Source organism: Acartia tonsa, chromosome 12 (assembly GCF_053477335.1).
Source record: "Acartia tonsa isolate MP-2025a chromosome 12, ASM5347733v1, whole genome shotgun sequence".
NCBI classification, from domain to species: Eukaryota; Metazoa; Arthropoda; class Copepoda; order Calanoida; family Acartiidae; genus Acartia; species Acartia tonsa.
In genome coordinates, this window is record NC_137271.1 from 26,455,578 (window position 1) to 26,480,179 (window position 24,602).

General features: G+C 31.4%; 1 protein-coding gene across 2 annotated transcripts in view; it reads left to right on the forward strand.

The window, feature by feature from the left end:
- LOC145333546 (serine protease 33-like) overlaps nucleotides 1-24,602 on the forward strand; it is a 77,185-nt gene that overhangs the window by 14,706 nt on the left and 37,877 nt on the right. For both annotated transcript variants that reach the window (XM_080178709.1, XM_080178710.1), the window contains exon 2: nucleotides 22,568-23,204. In XM_080178709.1, coding sequence (XP_080034835.1) covers nucleotides 23,045-23,204 — 160 coding nt within the window. In that variant the 5' untranslated portion in view covers nucleotides 22,568-23,044. The remainder of the gene's footprint in view (nucleotides 1-22,567; nucleotides 23,205-24,602) is intronic.

Genomic DNA, 24,602 nt, shown 5'->3' on the forward strand with positions numbered 1-24,602 from the left:
TTGCGCTACTAAAAACTTGAAAATAAGATAAATTTTGTAATAAATAAAATAGCCCAGTCATTTAATAGCACATAAAAGGGTTTAAATTAAAAGTTTGTTTTCAATAGATAAGGATAATTAAAACACTTTTAAAAAGTAATTTTTTTTTACCAATCAAAATATTTTAATGCTTATTACTTAGGTTAGGTTATAGACAAATACCCTGCAGGGTTAGTCCCACATAGGCTAGGTTTAAAACGCCAAATGCAGAATTTTACTCATTAAAAATTTTTTCTACATAATTCTTTTTCCAGTATAGCTTCGAAATCGGTTGATATCAGCTGGATTAGAACCTGTTCTCAGCCATACTGGAAAATAATTATAGACAGATTTCCCAGAATGTTAATATATAGATAATGAGATTAATACCAGTTTTAATAGACTGGGACTTCGGCATCTTGGGGCTAACAAAACTAGTTTTAATCTTTCATTTTGATATCCCAGAAAGTTGTCTTTGATACTATGACTAATAAATATTACTTAACCCTTTATCCAATTATTTGCATACACCGAGAAATTAGCTGAAATTCATGTTTCAATAGATGAGTTCAGCTATTTTTGTGAGGGAAGGGGGAAGGAGGAGTATCACTGCAAGTGGGAGGAAAAAAATAAATGTAAATTAAACTGATGGTAGAAGTTGGTGATCATAACTATTTTCGGATATCTTGATTTACCCCCTCTCTTTTTTCCCTTTCCCTATTTTTGGCGTCATTCTTGAGTCTACAGGTGTTTATACAAATGTGCCAGTTTAATTTTTTTTTTTAAATGACATCTGTTTAATTTTCCTTTGCAATTAAGCTTTTTTTAGGTACAGGGAAGGTTTTTAACTATTTTGGGAGAGCGTATCTCCACCCTCCCAATTTAAAATCCCCCCCCAAATTTTTTTCTCTCAATATTTTTTATTAAAACTCAAATTAAAAAGTAGAAGGGCGGTTGACTTATCCCCCTCCAGCCTTAAGAACACCTAGAGGCTTCTTAGAGGCGTTCGTTGCCCCTAGTCTTTCTTAAAATAAAAGCCATGTCTTGCATTTTTTTTCAATTAGGTGTTTGATCACGAATTTCATATGGTAAAAATATTTTTCTTATTTAATTGTTATCCTAATAAGATAAAAGTTATGCTTGAAAATTGTTTAATAGCTATTATTATATGTTGCATTTTTAGATAAACGTGAGAATTGTGATCAGAATTTGCGTCATTTGCGTCATTTCTATTTTCAGATATTTATTACCCGTCATCAATTAAACTAGTACCAAAAGTTTTAAAAACACGTTATCACTCGTGTTGGTCTAAAAAACTTTGGGGACCTTTAATAAATCTTGATCGGGTGGTTCAGACTAGAAGTTTCTAAACTGTTATACTAGATAAATTGTTACAACTATTATCTAAATAAGTCAATGTTTACAAAAAAATTTAATGACAGTATTTCATTACAAGATCTGAAAATTTAGAATGCACTGTCCCTTCAAATTTAAAAAGTTCAAATGTACAGTCTCTTCAAACAAGGCATGTTATTGTTAGTGAAAACAGTTATTACTACTTTGTGTGTTTTTAAATAAATATATTATGTCATGAATTAAAGTTTTTCAAACAATGTAACAAAAACATAGTATTTTAAATTTAGTATTTATTTGAAAATTAATGGAGGGCGTCTTTAGAGATTTTCACTAAATGTTGATTATGCTGTTCAAATTAGCAGTGTTACAAGTTTCTATCAATAATGCATATTAGGTTATTTTGTTTATCGTAATTTAAAAATATAAACAGTACTTTTTAAACATACATAGTTTCTCGGACTGTTTATTATTGGTCATGAAATTTTGGCTGTTTCTCCATAATAATAATTGTACAACAATGTAAAAACACACAAAATTAAAATTTCCAAAAACTCATGAAAAGTAATTGATCTCTTTATTCAAAATAGAAACCGTTATTATATTTGTATGTAAGCTTTTTTTAATTAATACATTGATTTTTCTTTCTTCTAGTGAGTTAATACATTAAAAACTATGTAAGGCTTGTATAAAATGGAAAACTCGATCGATTCAGTGGTTAGTGTGATCTTAACGGACAAACAAAATAATTTACAACTTTTGGAGATATTTCACATGAACAACAATAAGATTTTGTGAAAAAAAATAACCAAGTAGGTCCGGTGGTTGCCTGATTTGGGCCATTACATTCATAATAACATCACATATAGAAAAGTAACAGTATCTGTGTTTGTACCGAAGGATTTTGTTAACCGATGGACCTGTATGGTTCTCCGTTATAGAGAAGCTTGTTATAGATTCAGGGAATGTATATATCTATTTTTCGAGTACCTCTTAAGAGAAATCGCCCTTACAAAATTATCCCTCCCCCCACAAAAAATTACGTTTTCTTTTTAAAGCCGAAATATAAGGATGAGGGTCGCGGTGGAGAGTCACCTCCCTCCCCCACTACCCTCAAGTGCCCCAATAGGCCTCTAGTGGCGTAGCCGCTAGTAGTTTACATAAAGTAGCTGCGCTACTAAAATAAACAACAGTTTGTACTATGGTTTTGGTCGAATAAACATATAAATGATATATTATAATAATTTATACTCTTGAACTTCTACACAAAGAATGTGTTTATCTATCTACCTATCAATTCTCACTCATGCAGGGAGGGAGGGGACATTGGATTGTAGATCATAATCGCAAAAAAAACATGTTCACTCATGACGCCATAAATTTAGGTAATTCTATTTAAAACCAGCTTTATTCAAACTTATCTATTAATAATTTTGATCTATTGAAAGGATAATTGTGTTTATCATCATTGGGGATGCCTTCATGTTACCTCTTTCTTTTTATCTATCTATCTTTCATATACCTTTTTAACTTTCTCTCTCTCTTAATAAGAAGCTTCCCCTAAAAGTTTAATAGAAACGATCGTTTACGAGATCTTATTATACACACAAACATTTGTCTATTTAGAATACAACATATCTGGAAACAGTTATAACAAACTTTTCATGTAAAAAGTCTAAATCACTATAAATAATTTGATAAATTGACTTAAAAAGCAAAGTTTTTGCAGGTCACATAAACGTTAGCAAAAACTTCTGTTTTGCTCTTTTTTGTTAATATTAAAATTAAAATCATTCAATTTTCAAATATGATATTATATTAGGATAACATAATAGCCTAAAACCATCCAGGATCCAATATAAAACTTATCTAAAATGGAAAACTCAATAGATTAAGTTTTGATCATGTTGATTCGGACGTGTATATGCATATACGATGGTGTTCTTTACAAGCGTTTAAGTCTTTCCTCAATTTTTTTAAATTGCAGACTGCTATGCCCCCCCCCCCCCCCCACCCCCAAAGGCCTCTAGGGGCAGTTGAGGGTTGGGTGGGGATGGGGGCAAATTAAATCTACACTGCGGGTAGGGGGGCGGTATTTCTTCTATGGGCAATTTATCTTTGGAGATATAGATAGAAACCTTCGCTGTAACTATAAGAAGTTTTAATGTAGGTAGGTGAACATATTAGTCCAGCAATTAGCTAAATCTCCTGCAAGAGACAGATTGAAATCCTGTTTTACTTTTTTTATATTTCTAATTTGTTTTTGTTTTAGGTAAGTTATTGTTTATTGATTGAGTCAACAACACATCATCATTCATCATATGATATTGGAATTTGGCAGGTATTGTACCCTAATCCAATAATTCCCTCAGTTAAGTACAAAGCCCCTTATTTTAAAAATTAAATTTCAATTTAGCAAATTTAATTTTTACCAGTTTACGATTTTGATTTATTGAAATTGATGAATCAGACAACGCGTATTATAGAGTATCTCCGCTACTAAAGATGGATACAGTACAGTTCGGTAATACAAACTCTGGTTACAGAGTAGCTGTGCTCTAGAGACAAACAAGTACAAAGAACAATTTGCAATTATAGTTTTCACATATTAAATTTAATCATCAATATACTGCCAAAAAAAAATAATAAACAAGGACAATTATGTCCACTGTTTAAAAGTTGCGCATCTTAAAAAGATAGATAAATATGAATAGTACAGTAACAATTGTAAAAACTACATAACAACTTGGTGTAATTTTTAATTCGATCAAACAATTTCCTTTTTCCCTATAAGTATGCAAGCAGCTACGATCATATAATAAGTATTTTGTATTTAAAGGTGGAGGGAGGGTACAGAAAAATCGCCGAAAACTATATTAGAAGGACTTATAAAAAGCTTCCCTAAAATGAAAAACTCAATCTGTTCAGTAGTTTCAGCAACATTTTAACAGACTAATATAAAAACATTAGTACTTTACAAATATTAAAGAAATGATAAAAGTTGCTCTATCAGAAATACTGGAAATAAATGTTTTTTTTTGTTTTTATTCATGTTAAAATGTCACTACTTTGAATTAATTGCTCATTGTCACATCCCTTTAACCCTTTGCTAATACCCTATAGTAGAGTTCATAGCTAAAAGCCTTAAAATCATACCTACAGACAAAACAAAATTGCGCAAAAACTTGACAATATATCTATAGTAATCAAGTTAACGGGAAATTCTTTTTGGCTGCATCTATAAAAACAATTTCTGTACTTTAAATCAACTGAGAATAATATTTTTATAAATTCATAAAACAAAATTTCTAGACTTTAAAAAATAATATAATGAAATACATGAAAATAAATTTCTCATTTTATTGTTTTCATAAATATCAGTTATCCCAGAACAAATTCTTCAAAAAAAATATTTTAAAATCCGGACTCACTCATGACAAAAAATTAAGTTCTCACTCCCGTGAAACTTTTTGGAGTAAATGCTAATAGCATTTTTTTCAGCCTGAATTATTTTTCTTTGTTTCTTTTTGTACGTTTTTTAGAGTAAAGCTGCTCTATAGCTTAACCCGCTGCATTAGCGCTATTGGCAACGTGATGGCTTGCAGTTGGGAAGGTGTTGTGTTCGAGTCTTGAACACATAGCGTCATATTAAAGACGTTAAGCATGATACCTTCCGCTGTTATTTCAGGCGAAGTACATAAGAGAAGAGGGTAAGAGCAGGGGGAATCCTTAGCCATTAAACAGGCGTAGCTTGTCGGTTTTATGAATTACTCCATAAATGCATGGTATACTTTTTTTTTTAATTTAGGAATTAAAAGTCAAATCATTAATTTGATAATCAATATTGAAATAAATGTACTAGTTTTCTGTTTGTTTATAACGATTAGTAATTGATTTCTAGCTGTAAATATGAAAAATCTTTTGTTCCAAAATATTTATATACAATTGAAAGCATAAAAACTGTAGTTTTAAAAGCGCAGCTTTTTTATATTACAGATTATTATACGTTATGGATAGCAATGAATATGATCATACTATCGTTTTCAAACTATAAAATGTAAATAGCCTAGAACTCTTAAAAACGTAATTGTTTAAAACGGATAGGACAATGCTATCTTGATAAATTAATGTTCATGGCTATCCCTCATGGATAAACGTATGGACTGATTGACTTAATGAAGAAAAGCTTCGCTTTTAAATAGGAGGTATGAAGATTAAAGAATAAGATATACACAGATAAAGTTGTCCTTAGTATCTGTCTGTGTGTAGCTTAAGATCTCGTTAACCACTAGACTGACATGGTTCTCCTTTTCAGTGAAGATTCTTACAGGTCCAGGAACCCGCGACCGTGGCTCAACACGTAACGCATCCGCTCGTCGTCGGGAAGGTGTTAGGTTCGAATCTCGGTCCGACACCGCGTCATAACTAAAGACGTTAAAAATGGTTCCCACTGCTACTATGTCAGATGCGCGACGTAAATAGTTAGAGTGGGGGGAATGCCTTGACCCAAAACAGGCGCAACTAGTTACCATGCACAGTTAGGACTTCTCAGACAAAGGTCGTGCATCACAGAGAGTTGGTTGTCTGTAATGTACTGTACCACGGGTATGAGGTGAAGGACCAAGAGTCTGGCCTTGAGTTGACAAGTTGACTGTTCAGTCCAGGTGCAACTCACCCATACGACATTAGCATTAGCATACAGGTCCAGGAAGGTGCATAACTATTTTAGGGTAGGGTACCTCCACCCTCGGAAGATAAATTGCCCCTGTAAATAAAAAGCCCCCCCCCCCCCCCCCTAAAAGTGCCCCTTTTAATGCCTACAAATATCTTTAGGTTTGTAGGCCTTTAGGGGCGTAGCCGCTAATGAACAATAAAAGAACAGACATAGAGATAGATAGATATGTATTGTGGATAGATAGATAATGGCCTTGAATTGTAATCTTTTTGCATAATATCATGACATGTGATAGTATTTGATAACGTCCAGATAAACATACAAAACATTTTCTGTAAAGCAGCGCAGCTACTAAATATACAGGCTATGTATGTTTGTCTTTATGTCCGTCCAATCTTCATCCACTTATTTTCTAGTTAATAGTTCGTTTTTTATCAACTAATTTAATATATCATAAGATTTAAAATCTATTGCTGTATGATATTTTCCTGTTCTTTTTAACCATTTGATTGCACGACCTTTTTTTCTGGAATGCTCTATCTTATGATATTCAAAATTTAACAAGTTTAACATAGTTGCAAGAATGATTTTTTAGAATGGCTGAGATAGTTTGCTAATGCATAATAGTATCTGTATTGTATAAACATAAGAGCTCTAGCATGTGTCATAATAATAAATAAAATAAGTTGGATTTACAATGTAGTCAAAATTTTGAAATTGGGTTTCTTTTTTACAAATTTATTGTATATTTGCTTTTAAAGTCCTTTTTTCAATACAATTGAAAATATATCAACAATGATGGCATTTTGTAGAAATTAGATTGTTTGATTTATCATTAGAACAACCCAAATGTCGACAATAATAACTTTATGATTACTTTGTCAGCCAGGACAACTTTTATTAAATACCAAGAAAATTTTAAGTAAAAATATGAGGAACTGAACTTCAAATTATCAAATTGATCATAATTGCTAAATTTGTATTAATCCACTTGGTTGCATTGAAAGGGGACCTATGACTATGTCTAATGCCTTGGGCAACCAAATATTCATAACTTATATAATAAATAAAGCGGAGGTTAATGACGGTATCTCAATTTTAACAACAATTGAAAACTTTTAGAAACGATATTTCATCAAAAGAAAATCAATTTTTCAGTCTACTTTTTATAAAGTAATAACAAAATAACAGTTACTGAAAACTTTTGTACAACATAATATTTTATCTCAATGATTATAATTTTTTTTTTGTTTCTCTACTTATGGATTTTTTATCCTTGTATTTCAATAGAGGTGTAAATACAGCAATAAAAAATACCGAATTTTTTTATATCTGGGAATAATATGTATGTCATATCATCTATTCGATAAAACCATTGCATTTTTATTTTACCTAACCATTCCATTTAATGATAACAGTTTTGATTATAAAATCATTAGTGCAATAAAAACTGGTTTCTAAAACTGTTTAATAATATAATATGACAGTATAATTTTTACCTAAAGAGGTCTTCTACCGTTATGTTAATTACTATACGATTTTAAAAACTTGTCTTCATTTTTTTACAAGATTATGATTCCTTATTAAGATTTTAACGATGTTTATATAGTAAGGAAAATGTTAAATATTACATTAATCCAAATTTTTTCTTTTTCCAATAAATGTATAACTATAGATGAATAATCCAGACAATTATCCGATCAAAGGGGTGGAGACCCTTTTCGTCTGCTAACGAAATGTTTTCTTTTCTATTGTAGGGACTCGGCTGTGTTAATATTTTTGACGCTATTAGCTGATTTCAAAGACCCAATACAAAATAGATACTATTGATTTACACATTCAATAAATTCAAATTATTGGTCGAAAAGTTTAGACACTACAGGATTGTACAAACCAAAAGAGATTTAATAAAAGTCCCCAATGAAGTCCCTCAAAAAATCAGCATGTTACGTCATAAAAACGAGGGATTATCCATCTTTTTTTTTTAGGGGTTTTATTTCCCACTCCTCCCCTCCTCATCCGTCATTTTTATGGCGTCATTGTGGTTCTTTTTTCGTCTTCCGTGTTTTTAAGGCTGGCGACAAAATGTTTCTTAAGATGTGATATCCCTGTTTGTCGTGTACTAATTAGAAGGAATTAACTTACCATGATAAAAATGACCTTGCCATTTTTTTTAGAATAGCTTTTTAAAATAGCTTCCTTCTACAACACTTGCTATCTATCTATATATATGTCTTTCTTGCTATCTCGTTAGTTATCTATCTATTAAGCTTTCCATACGACAAATTAACAATCTATTTATTTAACTTATTTCCTGGGCTAAACAGCCACGCCTCAGTCGCGCATAAACTCGCTTGTTTGCACAAAAAATCCGAAAAGATTGATTGCCTATTTAGGAACTGGTTTAGACATCTAGCTGAATTTTTAAAGTTACAATATGACGATTTCACTGAAACTTACACGCGGCTGCCGAGCCCTTCTTGTTTCCCTTCTTTATATCATCATATCCATAGAGTAAAAGATAGCTAAACAGCTGTTTTCTGTAAGCAACATATACCTGGGGAAAAAATTATATCTATTTCAGTGGCTTTGCCCTTAGCCTTTAAAGACTTTCTCCTCTGAGGGGAAAGGGTTATTCTAGCATCTTTTTTTTGGTTTTAGAATTATGGGATGGGTTGGGGTGCTTTCTAGGGGATATTTCTCGTTGTAGGATTGAATCTCTGCATTTTTAAAACATATCTTTAAGAAGCTTCACTGTTAAGGAGAACCCATTTGTTCAGCGGTTAACGAGATCTTTTGTTTATTCAGACAGGCATATATACACTCACACAAAACTCTTTTATAGGAAAGTTTACTAAACTATTTATGAATTTCGTCATCCTTGTGTTATTATATACTTTAAATTATATAAAGACTCAGGGATCATAAGGGATAAGACAAATGATGTATATCTTTTATAAATTAAGATTATTGGTTGAAAAGATTGGATACTTTTAGTTTGTAAGCAACCAAAAAGAACCCTAAATTTTTTAGCCTACGTGGTTAAAAACTTTGGATACCAATGTACAAATTTACAGTCAACTATCCCATCTCTCACTGATAAAGACTATGCGTTGCCTTGAAGAATTTATAAACATATATTTCATATGTAAACTGTAAACAGTTAACAATTGTGGTTACTTACTTACAGGGATATAGGAATAGAACAAAGTAATATAAATTAATATTCACGATAAATACAATTGTGTACTTTATATATGCATTTTATTATCCATTTGCAACTTAGAAACTATATTAATCGTTTTTGTCGTATACATGGACGTAAAAGCGGTAATGATTGAAAAGAAACCGACCTAGTGTCTTTTCCCGACAGCTTAAATGTTTGTAACCTCTGTAAAATCATTTTGCATCATGCCTTTTTTGTTGTCATAAAAACAGCTTAATTTTCTTATCCCTTTATTCTAGCTATACATAAATTGTTCATGGTTAATTTTGCTAGATTTTACTTTAAAAACAAGGATGGTTTTAGCCAAAAGAAGGATAAACATTTGAAAATGCAAAAAATAAACGCACTGATTTAAAAGTGTCTAATTTTGCACAAATATAGACATATGTTAATGAACGAAAAAGTGTTTTTCTTCTTCAAATACTTTATCTATTTGTAAAAAATTCAACTGCAATTGTCCTATCCCTGAAAACGTTAGGACTTACGGAAAAATTAATTTATAAGTGTTATTTTTTTATTGAATCAAATGTACTTTAAAACTAAATTGCCAAATTGTAAATTAAATTTTAGAATATTCATTAATATTATTACTTCATTCTTCTTATAATTGTAATTAGTAGCGCAGCTACTCTATAACTAGGGTATGTACATACGTCGTGCTGTTAGAATAAGTTTATAGATAATAGATACAATTTTGATGGAAAGATTTCAAAAGTTTAGAATATATAATCTATTCGTCTAACAAATCCTCCTATCTATAATACAAAGTTGCTTGATGTCTGTCCGTCCCTTCAGATCTCAGTAGCCACTGAGTCAATTGGATTCTACTCTTCAGGGAATATACCTACTGGTCCTGTGGTGGTTTTAGGCTATTTTCTTGGGGGATGGGACACCCTCAACCCTCCCAAAAATAAACAAATTCCCCATAATTTTTTTTTATGATGATGCAGATGATACCAACTATTTGGTGCTGCAATGTACTACATTTTTTTTAATTACCTCTTGGGGAAAAAAGCCCCTAGAGGCTAGGGGCGAAGCCGCTAGTAATATTGATAAAGTAGTAGCTTTTTAAAGTCTAAAGCTAAAGAGACTGTTGGTCTAAATTGATTTATGTAACTAGTATATAACAGATAGAGATCTATTAAACAGATATTTGAACAATTGTTATTGCTGCGCTACTTATGGACTTAATCATCCCTGTCATTATTATGTATTGTTTCTCTTGTATTACGTTATTCGGAGTTCAATTGTTTAGGCAAAAAGACTTGTTTTTAATAGCAATCCTAGTATATAAATTAGTAAGTTTTTGTTTTTAGCTGAAAAAGCGATAATTTTTTAAAACCAGTTGAGTTTTCCATTTTAGAAAAGCTTCACATAGTTCCTGGGATGTTTATAGGCACTTTAATTTTCATATTTTAGTCATTTGGTGGTTTTGGGCTGTTTTTCTGCATTTCAGTACAAGGCCTCTAGATTGTAGGAGCGGTGCAGCTAGTGATTTAAAATTACTTAAGCATAATGCGAAAAGACACTAGGACTGAAAATTACTGTTCTTTTCAATCAAAAGCTTAATCTATGCAACAGGTATTTTCGTTTATTATCATTTGGTTGTAATACTCGCGGATTAATTAATTTTTGGCGAAATTGAACCAATACCAAAATATTCAAAAGGCGGGTTTTAAGTCTTTTGTTAACACTCATCATGACAGTAGAATAATATGTAAGACTGGGGTAATATTCTTTTGTTATTCTTAAAATCGCCGGAACCCGGGCAGGGTGGGGTCAATGGATGATTTCAAGGATATTTGAAGTAATTATTATTTGGTTAGTGTGGAAAATTGATAAATAGATATTGAAATTAAGGGGAGGGAATGAGTGAAAATTATACTGGTATCCAAAGTTATATAATCACGTTGTCTAATTGTTTGGCTTAAAAACTTTGGGAACTTTTATTGAATCTTTATTTGGCTTGGGGAACTAGCAGTATAAAAAATATCCCACTATTTTTTTAATTTTACGGAAGGGATATTTTTGTTTAATATAATTGAGGGTTTACATTAAATTATCATCAATTGTCTTACCCTTAAGAATCCCTAAAAGAAAATTTAGTTGTAGTTTAATTAAACATCATAGATGGATAGGTGGAAATTAATCATATAGATAATGGATTAGAAAATTAGATTAAAATTAATTTTTGTAGATAGATAGATTCATATTTAAACAGAGATATGTAGAAAGATAATGAATAGACTGATTGATAACTTTTTAGATAGATTTGTATTATTTAATTTAGATAAGCCTGCCTGTCCTCATGGTTCACACATCCTCCTGTGTACTCCACTGGATAGATATAATGCAAAGATATATAGATGTATTGAAAGAAAGATTTATAAAAGGAAACTGACAAAGAATATAGCGATAGATAGATCAACAAAAACAAACAACATGAGAGGTAGAAGAATGAAAGATAGTAAGATAAAATAGATAGATAGATATAATGCAAAGAAAAATAGATAGATAGGAGGCCATCTGGTGTTTTTTCTATTGTATTCATAGAGCTGGATATTTGTTAGCAGTCAAGGTTAAGAGGTGTCATTTCACTTTCGCAAAAATATTTGTGCATTATTAACCCATTAATGACAATAGGGTCTTAAACGACGCACAAATTCAAACCTATACTATCACTCTATTTTTTTATGCTGTCCTTTTTAAATGTTTGTAAATAACTGAATAGAGCTTCAAGTTTTGTCCTCTACATTGCTTGGCCTCTCACTTCATTCGATGACCAGATGAAATCATATTTTCATGGCAGAAGTGGAAAAAATAGGAAAAAATTTTCACACCAGGTCTAACTTTTTTCTTTTAAAGAATTAAAACATACTTATTTATAATTAATTATAGCATTTGTTATATATTTTTAGTTTCTGCTAAGTTTTCTTTAATTTTAGTTAGTTTACATACTTTTTTTTGATAAATTGTTGTGCGTCGTATTCGACGCATTCGGACTAATCATTTTAGCCATTGCGTCCTTTTTGACCTTATAGGACTAATCATTTTAGGATTTTACTGTATAATCTTCTATAATCTACTAGTTGCTACGCCCCTAACCTCTAGGACGTGTGGGGGATGTCAGGAAAATAGCTTAAACCATCCCAAGGTATTTATAAAGCTTCCCTGATAAGTAAAACCAATTCAGACCTTCAATTTCTGTAATCTTTGGCTTGAGCCAAAAAACCTTACTACTTTATAGTATGGAATACAATACAAGCAGCGGCTACGCCCCTAGAGGCATCTAGGGCCCCTTAGATTGCAGGGGGAGTCAAATCCCCTCTTTTAATTACAATTTTTTAAAGAAAAAGTTTTTTTTTATTTTCTAGGGATGATTTCTCTTAAGGGATGGTGGTGGTACCCTCCTTCAAAATAGTTATAAACCTTACCAGGACCTAGTAGAAGCTACCATGTAACGGAGCACCATATAGGTTCAGTGGTTAGCAAGGTCCTTTGGTACACACACAAAGACATACAATAACATGTTACTTTATTTTAAGGATATAAAAGTAGTAGCGCAGATAATCTACAACTAGGGTCTGTCTGTACGTCCACCTGTCTGTATTTCCATAATTGCATCCAAATAAATAATAGCTACCTTACAACTAGGGAATGTATGTATGTCTGTCTATATATCCAAAATTACAGCCAATTAAAGACTGTAAATATGTTTATACTTCCGTAATTTTTATTGCAGCCTAGCTGTTAATATATTCATAAAAATAGCGCAAATACTCTACAATTATGGTCTGTCTGTACATCCGTCCGTCTGTATATATATAATTGCATCCAAATAATTAACAACTATGCTACAACTAAGAAATGTATTGGTTAGGGATCTAAAATAGTAAGTCAAAGGCCGATAAATTGATGTACTTACTCAGGGATATTATACCATAAAATCTTTCTGTAGATTACATTTAGTGGTGAAACATTTAGACACTTAATAAACCAACCAATCAAAATACAAATACAATTCCCCACAGTTGGTAAGACAACAAATAAGAAAAAGTTATTATAAAACTTTAAGGATTAACAGGGGCTGGGGGGGGGGGGGTTGAGGGGTTGTCATGTATTGGGTTGTTCAATATAATTGTCGACAAAATCATATTTCTTTGCTAAACATTGTAATAATGTGAAAGGGTATCTATCTGTGTATCTGCTTAACTGATATGATTCTTTTTTTACTTTGTAGCTTCTCATAGGTCCTAGGAAGGTTTACAACTATTTTTGGGGAGGTTACCTCCACCCTCCAAAGAGAAATCGCCCCTTGAAAAAGGCCCCCCAACACAAGAAAAAAAAGAATTAACTTAATGAAATTAATTCTTTTTAAATAAAAAATATTGTTGTTGAATTCAATGACCTCTCCCCATCTCAAGTGCTCCTAAAGGCCTCTAGGGGCGTAGCCACTAGTACTAAATAATTAATAATTAATTATATTCTGAATTGTTTCATACAGACGAATGGACGTACAGACCGACACTGATTGTAGAGTATCTGTGTTATGTATCCTTTTAATAAAGTAACAGGATATACTTTTTACATGTGTCTGTGTGTTGTGTACCAAGGGATCTCACTAACCACTGAACCGATATGGTTCTCCTTTACATGGTAGCTTCTCATAGAACCTGGTAAGGGTTTTAAATATTTTGGGGGAGAGTACCACCACCCTCCAAAGAGAAATCGCCACCTAAAAAAGACCCCCAACACAAGAAAAAATAGAATGAACTTAATGAAATTAATTCTTTTTAAATCTAAAATAAAAAATATTGTTGTAGAATTCAATGACCTCTCCCCATCCCAAGTGCCCCTAAAGGCCTCTAGGGGCGTAGCCACTAGTACCAAATAATTATATTCTGAATTGTTTTAAACAGACGAATGGACGTACAGACAGACACTGATTGTAGAGTATCTGTGTTATGTATCCTTTTAATAAAGTAACAGGATCTAAATACATTCTACATACATGTGTCTGTGCATGTGTACTAAGGGATCTCACTAACCACTGAACCGATATGATTCTCCTTTACATTTTAGCTTCTCATAGGACCTGGTAAGGTTTATAACTATTTTGGGGGAGAGTACCACAACCGCTCTAGGAGAAATCACCCCTAGAAAATAATAAACCCCTCTCATTATTTTTTAAAAATTTTTCTTTAAAAACTGTAATTGAAAAAGGGGGTTTGACTCCGCCCAAACCCAAGGGTCCCTGGATGCCTCTAGTGGCGAAGCCGCTGCTAGTATAGTGTTCCATACTATAAAGTAGTAAGGTTTTTGTCTGAAGCTAAAGATTATAGAAATTTCGGGTCTGAATTGGTTTTACTTATCAGGAAAGCTTTATAAATATCTTGGGATGGTTTTATGCTATTTTTCTGACATTCCCCACCCACCCTAGAGGTTAGGGGCGAAGCAGCTAATAGATTAAACAGTAAAAGCCTAAGATGATTAGTCCGATATGGTACATAATAGACGCATGGGAAAAATGATTAGTCCGAATGCGTCGGAAACGACGCAAAAAATAAACTTCTTTGGTATGCCACAAATCAAAAAATCTAAAAATACAAATGTCTTACAATCCCTTAAGGAAGCTGTGTTTAAAATTTCAAGGGATTCTGACGACAGGGGGGAAGTTCGGCACTAATGGGTTAATACAACAAAAATTGCGCCCTTACACTTTGCTTTACTATAATTATTAAACAATCTCTCTCTATTATCATATACCAACACCCCTAGTATGGAAATGGTAGGGATGTGGTAGAATATTAGCATGAAACCACCCAAAGATTTAATTAAATAAAAAAAAAAATAGCCTAAATCCATCCCAAAATCCATATGATGCCTCCATGAAATGGAGAACTCTATCGGTTGAGTGTTTATCGATATCTTAGGCTACAGACCAAAAACTTTAAACCTTATATAATAATAGCATGGAATTGTGTTTTCTTTGCGAATATGAAAGACATGCAAATGTGATATTATGCGGAACTGAATAAACACCAAGTTAAATACAAATATTAGAGTTCATATTAAGGCAAACTTTAAGTATTAACATTAAAAACCCATATCTACAGTATAACAATAAGAATACTTACATGCAAAATATACCAGCGTAATACTTAAAAATTGAAAGTTGCCTTACAAAACTTTTGTCACTTGGCCTGAAAAAAAACACTCTATATTTATAAGTTCTATATCATAGTAAGATATTTATTAACTCTTTTTTTAAAGTAAAGTAACACTCAATTTTGGAGAAAGGAGACAGTCTATATTTATCAATTCTTATACGGAGCTAAGTAGCACTCTATATCTCTTAACTCCTTTACGGAGTAGCACAAATTCTAGTTTATAATTCACGTATCATATATTACAACTTTGCATACTTTCTTAGATAGATAGATGGATAGATAGATATAAGATAGAAAGAAAGATTTACAAACACATTGAATATATCATAAATGATTTGTTTATCAGCTGTTTTATGGCTTTTAAAATACAATTGACAATTTTATTACATGTTTAAAGAGCATTGCGAATAAAAGGTCATACAAGTATGACAACATCCATAAATACGAAGGTTAACGTATAAACACGTAAAGTATTACATTAATATTGAAGAGACATACTTGTTTAATATGAGGCTTTTCTTTAATTAAGGTTTTGGCCGTCCGTCCATAACGGATAGCTCTTATTGTCACTTTTAGCATGTTACAATTGTGCTATCGATTTCAAACTTGGCATGGTAACAGTTTGATACAATTTGGTATCCTCAGCAACTCTTTAATCATTACCAAAAAGTCCGTATGGTCATTTTTAATTAATATGATGATTTTTTTGCCATATAATATTGAATGCTATATAATCATTCTATTCTCTTAATTTTTGGTTGATTTTTGGAATATGTATATATGTAATATGAGGTAAATTGTTATAAGCAAGACATCTCTATAATCAAGTCTAAAATGTAAGTATGTCAATATTAAACATTAATTTATTTAAATAATTTTGGGATAGACTTATACAAAATTTTTTGCCCAAACTTATAAAAAGTGTTGAATATTAAAAGAGTCGTTACTCTATATTTGTTAATGTTCGTTTTTCTGTCTTATCTTACAGTTTTGCTAAGCTTTGTTTTTTATGGATATTGTCATCCTTATTTTAAAATCTATTAAAAATCTGTCGCTTAAACAAGAGTAATCAATTAAAAGACATATTAATCTTTATGTCTGTCTGTGTATCTATTTAAAAAACATAAAAAATCAATTTAAAAAATCATGTCATGACTATACAAAAATGTAGGATATTTATGTCTATCTAACTATCTATCTATATAACAATATATCTTGCTGTCTCTTGCTATCTACCTAAAACATCAATTGTTTTTTATCAATCGTATTATAGACAGCTTTTCGTGGATATTAAATAAAAAATCATAAAATTAAAACCAGTTTTGTTAGCCCCAATGGGGAAAATACATTTATTTGTCTACCTATCAATTACAGATAGTCTGAATGAATGATAAAATTCTTTATAGAAGCAATAGGAACAAAGTGTAGAAACAATCAAACCATACTATTTGTTAGAAGGTGTACCGTACACACAATTAAGTAGAAAACGGCATTTATGTTAGTTCCTCCATATAAAAATTCAGCTATAAACAGATTAATTTCTTTGGTGGGGGAAATTATATTGAATAAACTTGTTTGCTCTTATTATTAGATTGAATCATAAACAAAAAATCTTCATTTGCTGAAAATACCTTTTTAAGTATAGTATATAATTAACCCTATAGGGTAATAAAATTATTATCTATTTTCTATCTATCTATATATCCATCTATATATTATCTATCTGTATGTACTTGCTATATATTAATATCTATCTAAGAACATGAAATATCACTCAGAAAGTCATGTAGTTACAGTACATTTATCTATCTATCTGTTCCTACATTTAAATACAATTACCAAACTCTTTAAAGTCATAAAGTATTAGACTTATTATTAATAGGAGAACCCATGAACCAATTGTTTATTCAAACATTTTTTTAGGTAAGTTGAAGTAACGAGATTCTTTGAAGCATTCATGAAAACAACTTAATTTTTGTGTTAGATTGATGTCCACCACGTAGTTTTCAAATCATATACTTTTATTTGTGAAATATATTTTATAACAAAACAAAAAAATAACTTTGAAAGTCACAATTTAAGCATGTCTGTAAAGTATGGAAAACTAAATTTCTTTTTTTAAAAATATTAAGTTAAAAAGCTTAAATAAACCATAAGAGGGAAATCGGGTCAATGATGTTTATATTCTAAAAAAATACTCTAATTTTTAACTCTAACAAAACACAAGTGTTAACTAAAATTTGCTCTTTAACTGGTGTTTTTCCATTCATGCAAAAAAAAAATTATTAAAGCAGGTTTCAATAAAACTAATAAGGGAGGAAGGGTACAACACTGGATAATCTACAACCCTATTTACGACAAATATATAAAGACAACAAATGGAGGGATGGGACATTAAAAAATAAATCACACTGGTACCTAAAGCTTTATCATTCTTTTGCCTAATAACTTTAAATAATTGTTTCTAAATTTGATTCTAATCTGTTGTGTCTAAACTTTTCAACCAATGATTGTAATTTACAGTAGGGGATATATGATTTATCAGCATTGATGATGTACATCAATTTATCATACATTTCTTATACCTTAAGACCCCTGTCATGTATGTATGGTATTATCCTACATTTCAATAATTATAGATAATATTTTTATTGTTTATTAAGATCTAATAATCAGCAGAAATATATTATCTATGTTTTTCAAGGAAGCTTTGATAGGTTAAGTGAACACCATATAAATGTGTAAATCGTGATATCCTGTAAAGATATCATAGACGGAATAAAAATAGGAATATATATTCTCGTATTCATTCGAATCCGGTGAATAGGAACCGGTTCTCATCCATACGAAAAAACTATGTCTAGCATCGTATTATATCCAGCTTTCTACGAATTTTAAAATGTACAATCATAAGATTAAAACCAGTTTTTAGCTAAAACCTCGGGGCTAAAAAAACTGGTTTTAATCATTTAATTGTACATTCTATATCCGTGGAAAGCTGTTTATAATACGATGCGAGAAATAACTATTCTCTATTTTAGTCTTGTAATCTTTGTAAAATACCAGGAAGGGAGGGAACATTGGACTTATAATTACTCCAATTTATTGTCCATCATCTTATCCGTTAAGATCCATGGAAATCTGCACTGGGGCTATTTAATGGTTTTATCCTATTTCCTTGTCACTTTGTATTAAAAAAATGGGACATCAAAAATTTTAAACCAACCAATCAAGAATTAATTAAAGTTCCCAAAGTTTTAAGTGAGCAAGTTTTTAAAACTTTGAGAACAGAAAAAAATTCCAGTCTAATGTACAGCATCCAGTATACAAATTCCTTGGTCCGTCTGTCTTTCGGTTATGCTTTGGTTATGTTAAGACATTTATATATTGATGTGTAATGGATTCATAATTTTCTATCATATACCCCTCTTTTTATGACCATCGAATCTTTAATCTAGAATTTACTTTGTCCGTTTGTCCCTCCATGATATTTTTATGCTTCGCTACTTATAGATGTTGTCATCCTTGTTTAAACATTTATCACTTGGTGACATAAGTAGTTAAGGATGACTAGTTCTAAATCAGAAAATAAACAAAGACTTTTTCTACTTTGGCCCAGGTTTTATATATCAGCTATCCTATTCTTATATGAAAGAAACAGGATGTCTTATGTGTATATATGTAGCAAAGGATCCCGCTGAACAGATATGGTTTTCCTTCTCAGTGAATCTAAAAAAGGTTTACAACTAGAGGGAGAAGGAGGGGGTAGTATTGATCAATAGAAGGTTTCAGGCTATTTTTTAAAGAGGAAACGTCTAGAAAAATATATATATTAGGCACTTTACTTATGGTGAGTTGAATTGTTTTAAATTGTTAGAGCTTCCATACAAAGGTCTAGCTATCAAAAAAAGAAATATATTTTTAAAAACTGAATTGTTTATATCTCACTTTGTATTTAATCAGCGTCTTCCTAGTTTATCAATCAATTCTAAAGTTTTTATAAAACTGCTGAAAAAAATCTTCTATATAATTCACAATATCCATCTTTCCACCTGTATTTTCTCAGCTGTTATTAAAGACAGTGTCTTTTAATATCTTTCTTGAGATAATTTTCACGAACACCCATTTAATTGTCCATAAGTCTGTCAATAACACTAAAAAGAAATAATCTGTTTTTAAAGACCATCTATCATCTCCTCCTTTCTTAATCAATATGGTATTTATTCTTTATAACTATTATGTGCTAATTAGTAATTATGGATATCCTTGTTTTTACATTACTAAAAATATTTTTTGTATTGTATAAACATAGAAATCAATTCTTTTCTGTCTTACCGAATCTCTTGTCGAGATTTCTTACAAAAGTAACAATATTTTAAATATGTAACAGCTATAATATAATAAAGCCATTAGGGTGTTTAAGTTTCCCTCCCGGGGCCTAGGTAGCACCTACACTCTTTTTTTGAAATAAAACGAAAATGAGAGGGTTGAATGGTTTTCTTATGCCTTACATTTGCAGTGGGCCTTAACTCTGTTTTTTTTTGCTCGACTGGGCACTTGGAGAGAAGGAGCATTAATTTTATTTAATAAAGTATTAGGTTGTTTGTAATCATGCTTAATAAGATCTCGTAAAAATCATTTCCAAATAGCTAAGTATTCGTAGCCTATTTTTGCAGTTTTAACGAAACATAAATGGCTTTGTTCTTTTTCTCTGAGAAAAGATTCTCACAACATTATATAATTGCTTTAACACCTTTATACTTAGATATCTATCTATCTATCAAACTATCTATCCATCTATCTTACTGTCTATTTATCAGTCAATATAATCATCAATCTATCTGTCTAAATATGTATTGATCTAACTAAATTAGACACATGTAATTGATTTATTGACAATACCTACCAAAAGTTTATGTTTTGTATATGTCCCTTACTTTAAATAAGTTTTTTTTTTTAATTTTGGAACTTCTATTAAATCTTGGTTGGGGTAATCAAACAGGTAGTGTCCTAATTTCAATCTACAGAAGGGCTTATTTTAAGGAGGGTATATCAATTTATCGTCCATTGTCTAATCAAATCTTAACAGTTTACTTATTCTATATTATTAGTGCTCATTTATGGACATAATTTTCCTTTTTTATTCTATAATATTTGAAATAGATAAAGTAATAATTATAGATTTTAAAATACATGCAAAAACCAAATTAAACTGTAAAAACTATCTCAGTTAGTTGATGTGGTTGATAATTGGCTATAAAGAGATTGACAATTGAAGCTTGACATACACATAAGTGGAAGATATACCTATATCACGTTAGGTGTACCTCCTTCAATAATAGATTGATTAAAGTAAGAAAGAAAGATGTAATAATAGATTAATAAAATGAAGATTGATATATAAATAGATAAATAAAAATATATAGAAAGAAAGATAGGTAGATAAAAAGTAGAATACAGATAGATTAAGAAATATATATAAAAAAGTAGATAAAAAATAGATAATATATAAAAGGAGAGAAAAAAAGGCATATTAGATAAGATATTCACAGGAAGGTAGAAAGATATTCATATAGTTAGATAGATAAGTAGATAGCCACATAGATATCTCAATAAAGCATAATCAGTTAGATACTGCGGTAGTATATGAAACCAAATTACCATTGCAGAAAATAAAACTTGGTTTGTGCAAATTATATGTTTGCACATATTACATGAATATAGGAATTATTATCTTTTAAGAATTATTAATTTTATTGTGCTGACTTATTGTAGCAAGATAACAACTTTATGATAACCCACGGGTTTTTTTTTCTCAATACCCAATTTAATTAACCTAACCAAACCCAAAGTAAAAATAAATACAGGAAAAACTATTCCTCCGCTTCCAAATACTGGGGCGGGTAGGTCGAATGGGCACTTTAATGGAAATCACCAACTTTACATTTGTATTACTAAAATTATGATATTATGAATCTTAATATTTTGTATATCCAACTATCTCTAACTATTTATTTATCTATCTATTCATTATATGTTTGCAATGTGCACACATATCAATAAACCAAGGACAATTATGTTCAATTATAAGAGCTGCAATAACAAGCTAATTATATTTAGATGTTAAAGGAATAGGAACAGTAGACTCTTATACAGTAATGATCAAATTAATAAATAATTTATAAAACACAGGATCTTAAGGATAAGCAAATGAACGATTAATTATATACATCCCTAAGGATGATAAGCAAAATTACCCTGCATATTATTGGAGATGTTCTCTATGTAAATAAGGTACATGTGTGACGAACTGACAGCCTAACTCTAGTTATAGGCTAGCTGCTGTGCTAAATTAAAAGTATGCAAGCCAACTCATCCATGAACTTGAAAGTTCAATTTTGTTGCAAATTTTGCAGTTTTTTGTTTTGTTTTTGTACACTGTCGTTATTAGGGAGAGGCATAAACAAACTATATACTGGGGTAGTTGGATGTATGTTTGTGTATCTGTCAGATTTTGTCTTGTCTTGTTGGTCATGGGATGGGTTTAAGATTACTTCTACGGAAAAAGATAAAAATGGTTAATAGGCTCAGGGGGGGGGGTCATGTGTTACATTACTTTCAAAACAAAGTGCGGGGACTCTAATCCCACAGAATACCTTTATATCTCCCCTTTACCTAACCTTAACTTGAACCCAATCTAACTTTGTATATAAAATTTATTAAATTTATCTTATTTTAGTAATTTTTTTCCTTTTCCTCTAAAGTAAATTTTATACTGAGCAAGTTTTAATTGTAGCATATTCTTGCTAATTATTAACAAAGCTATTGAAGAGATATATATTATACATAGTAAAATAAAAAGAATATATTTATGATGAGTATTTTTTTGAGTTATGCTGCTAATGCTTGTGACTCATATATCAATTCTGTAGACAATACTAAGATGATAAAGATAATTCTACTTTTATCAAGTAGTTTTGAAGAAAATGTAAAAAAAAATGCTTTTCAAGTTACCGCCATTTTAATGATAAATATACATCTTACAAGAATTATTTGTAAAATTATACAAGTTAGAAAAGAAGAGCTAACCAAACTTTACAGTTCTAATATTTTTTCCTATTTCAGATTGAGATTGAGATGGAAGGGATTAATTTGAAGCGGGGCACAAACCAGCAACACACAGATATCTGAGAAACAGTCGGCAAACCTTTCTTCAATTTGAGATCAAAACATTAACTATTCTGAAAATAAGAAAATAATTAAACAGCACAAAAGTTATAATAAAAGATTTACAGTTTGAAGAGTTTGAACAGACTTGTGAGCCAGTTTGGATTTTGAGTTAATTTTGGTGCTAGTGAGTTTGGACTAGATGGTGATTGGCAGCTGATCTATTGTGATCCATACTATTTATAAATAATATCATTTGTGACAACCGTGAAAAGGTTGAGAAAAAAAGATAGCAAAACAACATCAATATCAGCAACCTTGCCCATATGATCAGCTGATTTAAGACACCACGTGTTTTCCTAGCCCTGCAAAACGCGCCAAACTGGCCGGGACCACCAGTGTTAGAGCTGAATTGTGCCCGCCCCATTCCCAGCCATGCAACCTCCTTCCTCCCTCCTGTTCCCCGTCCCCCTGTTGGCCTCACTCCTGTCTCTCCTGCCGCATCCCTGTGCACCTGATATCCTCCACCACACCTCCTCTAATCCTACCTCCCTCGAGTCCCTAGAAGCGCCTTCCTCCTCCTACGAGTCCTCAAGTGAGCATTCTTATGATAATCCTTTTAATCCTAATCAACCTAATTTTCCCTTTATATCCCCTCCCCCTCCTGACATCCTTGAAAATCCTTCTCCTACTGCTTCTAGACTAGGCTCAGGTTCGATTCCCTCCTCAATTTATCCTCCTCCCTACTCAGACTCTGACATATACGCTGCTGCTACCTCAAATACTAGTAACAATAACGACAACCTTAACAACCATAAGATTAACATAACAAAAGACTATGAAAACACATATTACAATGAGGTGTTACCACATCTTTACAGAGACTATGCCAGCCTCCAAGATCATTTGGAGACTGGAGGTTATGCCTTTGGGGATAAGGTAGCAGAGGATGACTTATTTTACGATGATGATTATGAAGAATCATCTTCATCCAACATCAACCTAATGTCAGACAATGGAGAAGTGGCAGAGGAGAAGGATTTGGTGGATTATAACCTCAACCCCAGCAACGACGACATTTATGACATGGATTATGAAAGCTCTCGTCAGTTGGCGACACATGTGCTAGCACTCGACTTGGGCTACCACATACACCAGGGCGCCTTGCTCTCACACCCACGGGATCAAATTCATGAACATTTCATGGGTTCAGGAAAGTTTCATTCTTGAACTTGAAAATTTTTTAAAACTTTAACTTTTCTCTAAAGATTTTTTTCATAAACTGCTTTACTTTTGATACTACTGACTTTAAGAATTTAAGAACAACATTTTTAATTAAAGACCTTATTTATAGTATTTTACAACTTAATACTTTAACTACAATTTTAGAACTTATAGGATTGGGTACAGGTAACCATTTTTAAGAAAACTGTATATTACTAACCAGACAACTAGTTGGGATTATTTTTTTTGTAACTAACATCAGCATTGATACTAGGGTTGGGCCGGATATCCGGGTTGGCCGGTTATCCGGCCGGATATCCGGTCATTTTCAATATCCAGCCGGATTCCGGATATTAAAACTATCAGGTTACATGATATCCGGCTGATTTTTGACGCCGGATATCCAGTTATCCGGCCGGATATCCGGTAAATTGCCGGATATCGAACGTTGGCCAGATATCCGGCCGGAACCGGATATCCGGCATTAGAAATCAGCCGGATATCCGGTATCCGGTATCCGGCCAAAAAAGTATTCGGCCCAACCCTCCTAATTGATACTTTTAATTTACTTTGTCTGTTGATAAAAAAGAAATATCGTTTTTTAACAATTTTTTAAAACTCATATTTGAGTACTGATTACTATATTTTTTTTCTTAACGGAACTTTCTATCTAATTTTAAATGGTGAGTATTGTATTATTATGGGGTTTAGTAAATAGAAGAATAGTTATTTCTCGTATCGTATTACAAACGGCTTTCCGCAGATATAG